A 12,454-nucleotide genomic window follows, 5' to 3' on the forward strand; every position below is an offset into this window, starting at 1 on the left:
ATTCTTCCCCAGAGATCAGCATGGCCCACCCCCTCAGGGTGTCTGTTCCACTGTGATCTCTTCAGGGAGGCCCTCCCTGACCCCGCTGTCCCTGTACTTGACTTTGTGGGTGTTGGTGCCATTGCTCGCCACGCCCTGACATGCGTCAGGTATGTGTTCACTGCCTGTCTCCCCGGCAGATGCCAGCTCCCGAAGGTTGGCCTCTGCTGCACACCCATGCTGGGAATAGGCGCCTACTGAATGCCTGGATGGCTGAGTGTGACACACAGAGCGTGGACAAACCCAGAGGAGATGAAGGGGTGGATGTGGGGGCCAGAACTTGGCCAAAGAAGGAGGCAGAAGTTGGAGGTTTTGGGGGGCCCTGAGCCTGAGTCCTGGGGCTGGTGTGCACCCTGTCTCTGACTGCCCAGCAAAACCAGACTCCCCAAGGGAACAGTGTGGCCCTGTCACTCCCAACCAGCCCCCTGCCACTGGCACCCAGGCTTTAGTCAGGCTCCTCCGGGTTTATTCAACAAGAGTTTATTTCCAGATACTGTGGTAGGCGCTGGGGACAGACAGTGAGGGGAACCAGATAACCAAAGTCCCTGCCCTCTGCCTGGGGGACACCCCCCTCCTGCCTAGCCCCTTGCTAGCCCTGCAGAGCTGTCTGGGAAGATGGATGCCATGGCCTGATCCCGCACCATCAAGGACCTCTGGGACGGCTGTGGCAGTGTGAGCCCGTGGCCACAACCCAGTGCCAGGCAGCCCAGCCCTGCCACTACTGAATGTGGGTGACCTCGGGCCAATAACTGGAGCTTCTGTTTCTTCTTTTGAACAGCACCTCCTGGGGCTTGTATGAAGATTCGATGAGCTCACAGGTGAAGCCCTCGGTGGGGGCTGGGCTCAGAGTGAGTGTTCGGTGTGAGCTGTTATGCTGGGGGTTGCTGTGTCACAAAATGTCCCCTGGAACTCATTCAGCCCCAGACCTCCACGGATACCCCTGTGGGACTCCCACAGCAGGCCCTGTGGTGGGCTCTAGGATGAGCGCACGTGTTACAGACCCTGCTCCAAGGAGCCGGAGAAGATGGGCAGCCCACAGCAAGTTCGTCGGGTGCGGCTAGTTCCGGAGGAGAGGGAAGCTTTGGGGGCTGCAGGGCCACAGAGCAGGATCCTGATCTAAAGTAGGGGTCTGGGAAGGTTTCCGAGAGGAGGTGACATTTAAGTTTGGTGCTTCCTTACCTTCTGGATGCCCTGACCCTGGTCCTAGAGCCCTGAACCCTAGAAGCTGGGATGTTCCTGGCTGTGCAGGGACTCTGGGGGGCAGCAGGTGGCAAGACCAGGCTCCCCGACCAGCCAGCACTAAAGAAGCAATGGGCTCACCCACCTTGGCCAGTGCAGGATATGCTCATCCCATACCCACCACCACCCCTGCAGCAGCTGCACCAGGACAGGACATCCCCACCCGCCCACCTGCCCGCTGCACAGCCCCCTAGCCCAGGCACCGGCACTTACGCTTGGAATGCTTGTCACACAGGGCAGCTGCCCGCATGTCGCAGAGCCGCAGGGAGCCCTTGCTGCTGCTGTAGACGAAGAGGTTGCAGTGGTGCGGGTGGAACTCGGATGCTGTGATCACCTCCGTGAGGTCCTCCATGTTGGCCGGCTTGATGTCCACGATGTCTGGGAACAGTGCGGTCAAGGAAGGGGCAGTGAAGCGCGCCCTCAATGCTCCGCCCTCCTGGAGGTTTCTGACACCTCTCCCAGGCAAAGCCATCCACTCTTGTGTCTGAACTGCCTCTCTGTTCCTGAGACCCTCAAAATGCATCCCAGCCAATGAGCTGCAGACCTGCATGGTGAACCACCTGCCGGCCACCCGTTCTAGGTGCCTGTCCACTGTCCCCATGAAGCTGGACCCACCACTTCCCTCCTGACCTGCTCCCCCCCACCTGCACCCCACCCCAGTGAGGGTGCATCAGTTCCAGCCACACATAGCACTGACCTGTGGAGCCCCTCTCCTCTGCCCTCCTCCCCCTGTTGGTTGCCAAGCAGAAGGAAAAGAGCATTTATTGTGTGCCTACTGCATGCTGCGCGGTGGATGCTCTTGGTGAATGATTTCAAGTCTTCCCGGTCACTCTTCAAATTGTGTCTGGAATTCAGTGTGTGGGCATCTGGGAGATTCCCTTCAGGCCCCCAGCACTCACTCCCCTTCTTCTGTCCGCAGTATGGAGATTCTCCTTTGGGCAAAGGTTCTTCTGGGTTTCGGGGTCGACCCCAGCTCGGCTCTGATCTGTGCCCTCCAGCCCCCAGGAGTTGGAATATTGAAAAGGTTGGGATGCAGTTTGGTCACCCCTGCTGGACTGGGTAGTGTAGAAAGAAGGGGCTTCTATCTGCTGCCAGGATGAGGAGAAACCCTGGAGCTTGAGGGTGGGGCAGACAGTGGAAAGAGTGCAGAGAAAGATCTGGTGATGCCATTGGAATCCTGCATCAAGCTGCACCTGAAGCCATTCCCCACAGAATGTTAAAGATGGGAGCCAATAAATGTCCGCTTTTTGTTTGGAGTCACGGACTTGACTGCGTGCAAAGGCAGTATCCCTGACTGTTACACTGGAGTACAGAGAAGATGAGCAACGTGTCCGGGGTGGCCCAGGTGTGAGTGGTAAGCCTGGATTCAGCCTCACGACCTCTCCGGCCCCAGCACCTGCTCTTTTCCTGGCCCTTCCCTGCTGCCCAGCAGCAGATCAGAATCTCTTGGAGCATGCAAGGACTGGCCCCCACCGAGCCTCTCTCCGGCTTTCCAGCTTCAGATCCCACCTGTCACCCTGACAGAAAGGCCCTCTCCCCTCTCACAGCAATGACCTCGGGCTCCGGTCTCTCCGGCCCTGCATGGGGCTTTGCAGGGTCTGTTCCCTCTGACTTTTCAGGTGAATGTGAGCCCTGGAGTCGGAAGGTCTGGGGTTTGAATCCCAGTTCTGTCACCTCCTGGCTATGTGACCCTGAGCGAGTTCCCAGCTATCCGTGCCTCAGCTTCCTCATCTGTGAAATGAGTCAGCAGTATGACTTCATCGCTTTTCTGTGAAGACCATCAGAGGCAAAGCCCTTCACACATTGCCTGATGTGTTGCAAAGCTCAATGAATGTCAGTTTCCATTATTATTTTATCTCTGGAAAATCTGAAATCCATCTGCCCTCCCTCTTCCTCCACCCAAGCTGTTGTCTCTCTCAATAAGAAAGCAGTATTTGTAATCCCAGCACTTTGGGAGGCCGAGGCGGGTGGATCATGAGGTCAGGAGATCAAGACCATCCTGGCCAACATGGTAAAATCCCATCTCTACTAAAATACAAAAAAAAAATTAGTTGGAGACAAGCCTGACCAACATGGCAAAACCCCATCTCTACTGAAAAAAAAAATTAGCGGTGGCATACGCCTGTAGTCCCAGAGGCTGAGGCAGGGGAATCACTTGAACCCAGGAGGTGGAGGTTGCAGTGAGCCGAGATCGTGCCATTATATTCCAGCCTGGTGACAGGGTAAGACTGTCAGAAAAAAAAAAAAAAAAGGCAAGCAAGAAAGCAGTATTCTCAAGCCTGTAATCCCAGCACTTTGGGAAGCCGAGATGGGCGGATCACGAGGTCAGGAGATCAAGACCATCCTGGCTAACCCGGTGAAACCCCGTCTCTACTAAAAAATACAAAAAACTAGCCAGGCGAGGTGGCGAGCGCCTGTAGTCCCAGCTACTCGGGAGGCTGAGGCAGGAGAATGGCGTGGACCCGGGAGGCGGAGCTTGCAGTGAGCTGAGATCCGGCCACTGCACTCCAGCCTGGGCTACACAGCGAGACTCCGTCTCAAAAAAAAAGAAAAAAAGAAAAAAAAAGAAAGCAGTATTTTCCGACCTCTCTAAACACGAGGGTTTATAAAATGCCAGGAAAAAATAATGGCTGATCTGTGCAGTCAGAAAGCACTCACAAGGGTCTCTGTGCTCGTGCTCAAATCTTGCTTCCCGGAAGCACATCATTAACCAGAAACTGAGAATCACATAAAAATAAAGAGGGAAAAACGAGTTGTCATCACTGCCTGGCTGGTTTCCCAGGAAACTACAGTTTTCCAGTATGAAAAGAAGCAGCGATTAACTAATGAAAAATAATGCTGAAGGCCAAGGGAGAAAACAGCCCTCCTCCTGCCATGCTGATTTCACCAGCGCCCGCCCGGCAGCCCCGCCCTCGCGGGCCAAACACCTCCCATGGCTTTCCAGCACATGCTACCCGCTCAGGCAGCTCTCAGGTCCTTACTGAACTTCACTAAAATGGGATCCAGAGAAAAAGTGCAGCCACTGAGGAAATGTCACACATATTCACAGCCCATGGAAATGTCACAGCCCGTGGATAATGTGCACTAGAGAGGCAGGGCAGAGAGGGGCTAAATTCTCTCTGCACACCCTGAGACACACAGAAGCCACGGGAGGCTTGGCAGCAACAGAAGTGCCCGGGAATGCGGGTCCCACATGAGTTCTGCTTGTGTCATCAGGACACGCACTCTCGCTGTATCTCCTGGGGTTATAACTCATGGGGCACAGTGGGTGCAGGAGGACTCGGTGGGATGAAGTCAAATGCTGACACACAGGGCGTTCCTTGAATATTCCAGGTTCTCTCCCAGGGGAGACCTCTCCCTCGGCCTTTCAGGACCCAGAGTGGCCAGCGGTTTGTTGCTTCTGCCAATGAACAGACAAGTGAGGCATGTTACTTCCAGGCTGAAGTTTTGAGAGCCAGCGCGTGGTCTGCTGTGATACCGTTCCCTCTGCAGTGAGATCGCACCGAAGCCAGCCTGTGATGGACACATTTGCAGGGTGAGTGGGAGGTTCGAAGTGGGTGTTTGAAGCCTCAGACATCTTCAGGTTGTTTGCTACCACTGCAAAACCTGCGCCCCCCCGACAGGTTCGGTGTCCACCCAAACGCTCCTTCCTTTCCCACCTGGGAATGTTTCAGAACTTCTCCAAGCATGTAGGAGGCCAGGCGCCATGGCTCACACCTGTAATCCCAGCACTCTGGGAGGCCGAGGCGGGCAGGTCACCTGAGCTCAGGAGTTCGAGACCAGCCTGACCAACATGCCAAACCCCGTCTCTACTGAAAAAACAAACAAAATTAGCCAGGTGTGGTGGTGTGTGCCTGAAATCCCAGCTACTTGGGAGGCTGAGGCAGCAGAATTGTTTGACCCAGGAGGCAGAGGTTGCAGTGAGCTGAGATCGTGCCACTGCACTCCAGACTGGGTAACAGAGCAAGACTCCATCTCAAAAATAAATAAATAAATAAATAAAGTAAGTAATAAAAGGACGCAGGGCTCCACTACATCTGTAGCCCTGGGGCAAACATACCCAAGCCACAGCGACCCAGGGCCGGTTGATGGGCACGGACACTCAATCGAGCACCCCATGTACAGGCGGGGGACACAGAGTCCCCAAAGGCAAAGGGATCGAGGGCCTGACTTTGGGGAGATAAAGTCCCCCAAACCTGGGTCCCACCAACAGCCCAGGACCATGGGGGAGCCATCACAGGGGAATCTCTCCTGCTGTTTCTCTCTGTCTTTGGATAGGGTGGGTGGTGTGAAACAATCATGTGAGACACAGAGGCCCTGCATCCACATCACCCCGCAGAAGGAGCAAAATCACTGTCACGGCCAATGCGGCAGGTCCCCCACAACAGGGTCCCCAAGGTAAGAGCTCCCTGGGGAGGCAAGCAGTCCCGAGCCTCTGAATTCCAGGGCCCAGAGCCGTGCCCAGAACCTCTGGGCAGCACAGCACCCTCCAGGGTGTGGGCACTGGGCTGGGTCCATGCTCACCCGGTCCCTGAGACCACCTCTCCAAGACTTTGGCTCAGGTGGCCATAGGACCTACCCGGGCCTGCAACCCAGCCCTTTGCAAAAGGAATTAATTACGGAGTGGGGCGGTCCCTGTTGGCGCTCCCTCAATCCATCATAACACAGGGGCCTGAAGATGGACTCCTGACAAGGGAAGTAGCTGTGGGAGAAGCCTCCGGGGCACAAGAATTACGCCCAAACTCAGCTACCGCGAACACACCTTTTTGCCTCACATCGTGGCCCCCCATGTGTAGACTTTGAAGCATTTGGCCCTGTGACTACACTCGGCGGCTTTAACTTTGGCAGGACCAGCACCAGGTCAGAAGCTGGGGACCCCCAGCTGGGCATCTAGTCTTGGCTCTCATTGGGACATCATTTCCATTCTGCAAGCCTCGGTTTCCCCATCTGCAAAATGAGGGTCTGGGCCCTTTCCTTTCCAGGACTAACTGCAGGTGGCCCCACCCCTGCTTCATGATAGCTGCCTAAATCCTACTTGAAAAACTGCTTCACAAGGTTCATTTCAGGACTGGCCTCCCTTAGGAAAGAGCATAATTAGGCTCATTTAAGAGTCCCCCTTCCCCTGGCAAAGCGGCTTGAATTATTCACCTTCTGTTCTTCCACCTAATTCCACTCCAACTGTCTGGTGGCCTTTTGTTTCACTTCCAATCACACTCTAGCAGCTAAGAGTCATTTTCCCTGCAGGACAAGTTTGTCAGACACAGGTAGAAATTCCAGAGAGCGGAGCAAGTTACGCAGAAAGGATGAAAAGGAGAGAAGGTAAAATCGCTCTTCAATCCCATACGCCTCAACTGAGCACAGACTATCTTTCTCCACTGTGGTGGGTTGAAGAGTGGCCCCCACAAGTACGTCAGCATAGTATATCCCCAGAGACTGTGGAGTGTGATCTCATTTGGGAAAAGGGTCTTTGCAGATGCAGTTGAAGATCTTGAGATGAGATCACCCTGGATTACCCAGGTGGGCTCTAAATGCAATGACAAGTGACCTTCTAAGAAACAGAAGAGGAGACACCAGAGGAGAAGGCCACGTGGAGACAAACGCAGAGATGGGAGCGATGGCTATAGGAACACCTGGAGCCCCGAAGCTGGAGGAGACAAGGAAGGCTTCTCCCCTAGAGCCTTCAGAGAGAGCATGGCCCTGCCAACACCTGGACTGAGAACTTGTGGCCCCCAGGACGCTGAGAATATATCTGTTGTTTGAAGCCATGAAGTTTATGGCAATTTGCTACAGCAGCCACAGGACACTAACCCACCCAAGGTGCCTCCTGGGAGTTGGGAAATAAGAGCAGACACAACGCCAGTGCCATGGGCGCCTGCACAGCCACCCACACCGACAGCCACCCACACCGACAGCCCCCCACACCAACAGCCACTCCACACCGACAGCCCCCCACACCAACAGCCACTCCACACCGACAGCCCCCCCACACCGACAGCCCCCACACCGACAGCCCCCCACACCGACAGCCCCCCACACCGACAGCCACTCCACACCGACAGCCCCCCACACCGACAGCCCCACGCCCGTGGGCCCAGCAGCCGCTCCCACTGCCGACAGACCCCCACACTGACAGCCACCACAGGCAGCCACTTACACCGACCAGACCCCCCCCGCGCCCGGACCGGTATCGCGCGGATAGGATTACGCGGATGATGCGCCCGCGCGGATGATTTGCGCGGACGATTTACGCGGATGATCGCCGCAGACCGTTGTTATGCCGTTGATGGATTGCGGACGATTACCCGCGCTGATGATGCGCCCGCGCCGGACAATTTTGCTGCTGGTGATGCATCCGCGCGGATGATTGCGGATGATTGCGCGGAATGCGCCGCGCGGATGATTTGTCGCGGACGATGCATCACGCGGACAATTTTACTGGACGATTACGTCGCATATTGATGCCCCACTTGGACCCGATTGCGCCCGCGTTAATTCGTATGACCAGTATCCGCAGGATGATTTTACGCTGATACCGCCCGGATGTTTAGACTGCTTCCTTTGCGGATGCGTTGGCGATCAATTTGCGCTTTGTTGATGCTGGATGATGGCCTTGACGATTCTTCCTGCTCCACACTGTGCTCCATACCCAGCCTCCACCGGCCCCATACCTTCCACCCATTCCCCCCCCCTTCCTTCCTTCTCTAGAACACCATTTCCCCATCCCAGCCCCTGGGGTTCCAAGCCAGGCATCAGGAGAGATTCTTCTCATTCTAAGCCCTTCCCTTGTCCAGCCAGTCTTTAGGTCACGGGGCTCCTCCACCTGAAGCCCCTTCTGCTCTGCCCCTCAGCCCAGGCCATCGGCATCTCTGTCCCCAGGGAGATCTGTGCCCAAGCTCAGCTAGAGTGAACTTCTGCAAACAGCTGCGGGACTCCCTACCACCCTGTGTGGGGGCCTCTCCCACTCCACGGAGGAGGTCAGACTTGCCCAGCCTGCTGCCCCTGCCTGCTCTTCCTCAGTCTCACCTTGGCCGCTTCTCCCTCCTTACCCGCCAACCATATCCAGCAGTTCAACGTTGCCGGAACATTCCAAGTCTCTGCCTGAACACCAAGGCGAGGCCCTACCCATCTGCTCATCCTCAGGACCACCATGCTGTGTATGTGCCCATCTCTCCCGCCCTGCAGGAGGCTCCAGGGCTGGCTCCCCACCTGATTCACCTCTGTGCCCCCATACACCTCACACACGACCTGCCCAGAGCTGGTGCCTGGGACATGTTCACTGCATGACTGATCTGTGGACAAATATTAGATGAGGAGACGACTCTGAACCTTTCCCTGGGAACAGCCCTTCCAATTTAGAAACTCTGTTCACAGTCATTTGCCCCCACCCCCAACCCAACACACACTGACAGGGTGCAGAAGGCAGCTGGTGCACCGCTTTGCTTTCCTTAGGTCCAGAGACAGGCTCGGAGGGTTCCAGTCAGTGAGCAGCAGAGCTGATACCTGAGCCAGGGTGCATGATCGCGAATCCAGCTTGGGTTCCTCCGCCCACAGTCCCCCACAGCCAGATCCCATTGCCCCTTAGAAGAAGCTGCAGGTTGTGCACATGGAGGTGTCCGGTCAGCCTGGGGCATGATGGGCACATTCCCAAGCAGGGTCCTCACACGCATGCCCTTCAGATCTCTGCCTGAATGCTCCTTAACAAAGTAACCGCCCATAAATCTCCTCTGCCCCTCAAAATAAACATTTATTTTACCTTGCTTAATTATAGATTTTCTGCTTTCTCTTTTTGCAAGCATTAATCACTGCTTATCACATTATTGGCCTGTTTGTTGCTGTCTGCCCCCAGTGAGAGCAGGGACCTGCCTGTCAGGATTGCCACTGTACCTTCAATGCCTGGCACACAGTAGGTGCTTAGTGAGTAGTTGCTGACTGACTGAATGAATCAGCCCATTGTGGTCCCCTCTGATCAGGGCCCAGGGGCAAGAGGTTGCAAACCATCTCGAGGGGAAGCAGAGATAAGAGGCTTGGTCAAGGAGGCCTCAGGGTGTGAGGGGTTTTTTTTTTTTTTTTTTTTTTTTGAGACGGAGTCTCCCTCTGTCGCCCAGGCTGGAGTGCAGTGGCGCGATCTCGGCTCACTGCAAGCTCCGCCTCCCGGGCTTACGCCATTCTCCTGCCTCAGCCTCCCGAGTAGCTGGGACCACAGGCACCCGCCACCTCGCCCGGCTAGTTTTTTGTATTTTTTAGTAGAGACAGGGTTTCACCGTGTTCGCCAGGATGGTCTCGATCTCCTGACCGGGTGCGGTTTTTTTTTTTTTTTCCCAAAGTGCTGGGATTACAGGCTTGAGCCACCGCGCCCGGCCAGTGTGAGGGGTTTTTTAGGAGTGGATTCTCACTGACAAAGGCCATTCAAAGGGGCCGTCCCCCTGCAGCGTGTTGAAAGTATTGCTGCTGTGGTACAAATGCAAGAGCACTGTGCTGGCTGGGCATGGTGGTTCACGCCTGTAATCACAGCACTTTGGGAGGTCGAGGTGGGAGGATCACTTGAGGTCAGGAGTTCCAGACCAGCCTAGCCAACAAGGTGAAACCCTGTCTCAAAAAAAAAAAAAAAAAAAGAAAAAGAGTGCTGTGATCTGGGAAGCACGTCACATGTGCTGCTGGTCCAGTGAAATCCATCAGGAAGAATGGGTTTCTACACCGCTTCCTCTGGTCTCCACTGCACTCTGCTCCAAGGCCCACGAGCGAGATCTTTTTAGGTTGCAAATACTGGCTGGCCTGCTTGTGTCATTCACCTGACTGTGGGCAAAGTCGTTCTCCTGTTTATATCCCCCAAACCCCAGCCAGGCACCTGGTACCTGCCGCAGCTAACACGTGCAGCAGGCTGGCTGCACGGGACTAGCTTTGCATCTGTGGCTCATCCAATCCCCTCTGCCTTCTGTGAGTGAGGTGTGCCCCTTCTACATTGGAAACAGAGGCTCGGCGAGCAGAAGCTAACTGCTCAGGGACAAGGAGAGAAGGGTCAGACCAGGGCTGGGACTCAGTCGGGCTCGAGTCTTCCACACACCCTCTGTGGCTCCAGAGTGCGATCCCTGACCCCTGACGATCTGGGGGTGTCTCCAGCTCTGTTGTTTGCTAGCTATGTATCCTTGGGCAAGTTTCTGAACCTCTCTGTGCCTCAGTTTCCCTAACTTCAGAAGAGCAAATGCACTCCACAGCTACCAGGTGAGGATGGGGTAAGGTAGTCTACGTGAAGCACTGAGAACAGGACCAGGCTCAGAGTGGGTGCTCTGTAGGTGAGCTGCTGAGAAGGTCTGCCGGATGACAGGCCTGTTCTGCCTGGCTGCCAGGGACCCCGGGTCCAAGCCTCAAATCTGCCCTTCATCTGCTGTGGAGCCTCAGGCCAGTCTCTCAGCCTCTCTGGACTCTGTGTCATCTGAGGCTCAGGGAGCAGGAGGAGAAAGTCACACCTGCAGCCATAGGCATGAGACAGGGACAGTGAGGTCCTGGGCAAGCAGGGGCTGTCAGGTCCCTGGAGGGGCCCGGGGACCTGGCAGTTGTCTGGCTCCAGCCCCCCATGTCTTGAAATGAACCCCCTTTTCCTTCCAGTAGCCGAGAGCAAACATTCACAGGTGTTGGCAAGTATTTTCTGCCAAGAGCCAGAGAGTCAATATTTCAGGCCCAGCCAGATGTAGGATCTCTATAGAAACTGCAACGACTCAACTCTGCTGTTGTAACAGAAAACCAGCCAGAGGTGCTAGCTAAACAAAGGATGGCTATGTGCCCAGAAAGCCCCATACACGGTGGATTTGCCCTGCCACCCACAGCCCCAGGCCTAGAGGAGGGGGTGCAGTCTTGCTTGGGTCACACAGCCTCCCTTCTTTACTGCACACAGCCCCAGGTTCAATGTCAGATGGAGCAAGTGCAGCCCTGGAGGGACAGGTGGGCCTATCCCAGTCCTCCATCCACAGTACAAGGAGCTCCTCACCCTGGTGGGTTGGGGTAGGGGTGCTGGGTGCCCCCAGCTGTTCAGACCACCCCTGGGAGCTCAGAGCCTGCACCTGGGGGAGTCAGCAAAACGGGGTTTCTTCCACCAAAGAGTGAGGTCTGCAGCCATCCCTGCCAAGGACACAGGAGGTGTGATCCACACAGGCCTCCCGTATAGTCCTTGGGTATGCAGAGGTTTTTATGGAAACTCCTTCATCTCCCCATCAAGCTACCAATGACTCTTCACAGAATTGGAAAAAACTACTTTAAAGTTCATAGGGAACCAAAAAAGAGCCCCCATTCCCAAGACAATCCTAAGCAAAAAGAGCAAAGGTAGAGGCATCACGCTACCTGACTTCAAACTATACTACAAGGCTACAGTAACCAAAACAGCATGGTACTGGTACCAAAACAGAGATATAGACCGATGGAACAGAACAAAGGCCTCAGAAATAACACCACACATATACAACCATCTGATCTTTGACAAAACAAGAAATGGGGAAAGGAGTCCCTATTTAATAAATGGTGCTGGGAAAATTGGCTAGCCATATATAGAAAGCTGAAACTGGATCCCTTCCTTACATCTTATACAAAAATTAATTCAAGATGCAATAAAGACTTAAATGTTAGACCTAAAACCATAAAAACCCTAGAAGAAAACCTAGGCAATACCATTCAGGACATAGGCATGGGCAAGAACTTTATGACTAAAACACCAAAAGCAACGGCAATAAAAGCCAAAATAGACAAATGGGATCTAATTAAACTAAAGAACTTCTGCACAGCAAAAGAAACTACCATCAGAGTGAACAGGCAACCTACAGAATGGGAGAAAATTTTTGCAATCTACTCATCTGACAAAGGGTTAATATTCAGAATCTACAAAGAACTTAAACAAATTTACAAGAAAAAATCAAACCACCCCATCAAAAAGTGGGCAAAGGATATAAAGAGATACTTTTCAAAAGAAGACATTTATGCAGCCAACAGACACACGAAAAAATGCTCATCATCACTGGTCATCAGAGAAATGCAAATCAAAACCACAATGAGATACCATCTCACACCAGTTAGAATGGCAATCATTAAGAAATCAGGAAACAACAGGTGCTGGAGAGGATGTGGAGAAATAGGAACACTTTTACACTGTTGGTGGGACTGTAAGCTAGTTCAACCATTGTGGAAAACAGTG

At 54.2% G+C, this 12,454-nt stretch overlaps 1 protein-coding gene across 3 annotated transcripts in view; it reads right to left on the reverse strand.

Moving 5' to 3' along the window:
* The window catches only part of PPP2R2C (protein phosphatase 2 regulatory subunit Bgamma), a 150,170-nt gene that overhangs the window by 24,297 nt on the left and 113,419 nt on the right, over nucleotides 1-12,454 (reverse strand). For all 3 annotated transcript variants that reach the window (XM_021938240.2, XM_021938241.2, XM_003898450.5), the window contains exon 6: nucleotides 1,492-1,656. In XM_021938240.2, the coding sequence (XP_021793932.2) occupies nucleotides 1,492-1,656 (165 nt within the window). The remainder of the gene's footprint in view (nucleotides 1-1,491; nucleotides 1,657-12,454) is intronic.

This window comes from Papio anubis, chromosome 3 (assembly GCF_008728515.1).
Source record: "Papio anubis isolate 15944 chromosome 3, Panubis1.0, whole genome shotgun sequence".
In the NCBI taxonomy this organism is placed as follows: domain Eukaryota; kingdom Metazoa; phylum Chordata; class Mammalia; order Primates; family Cercopithecidae; genus Papio; species Papio anubis.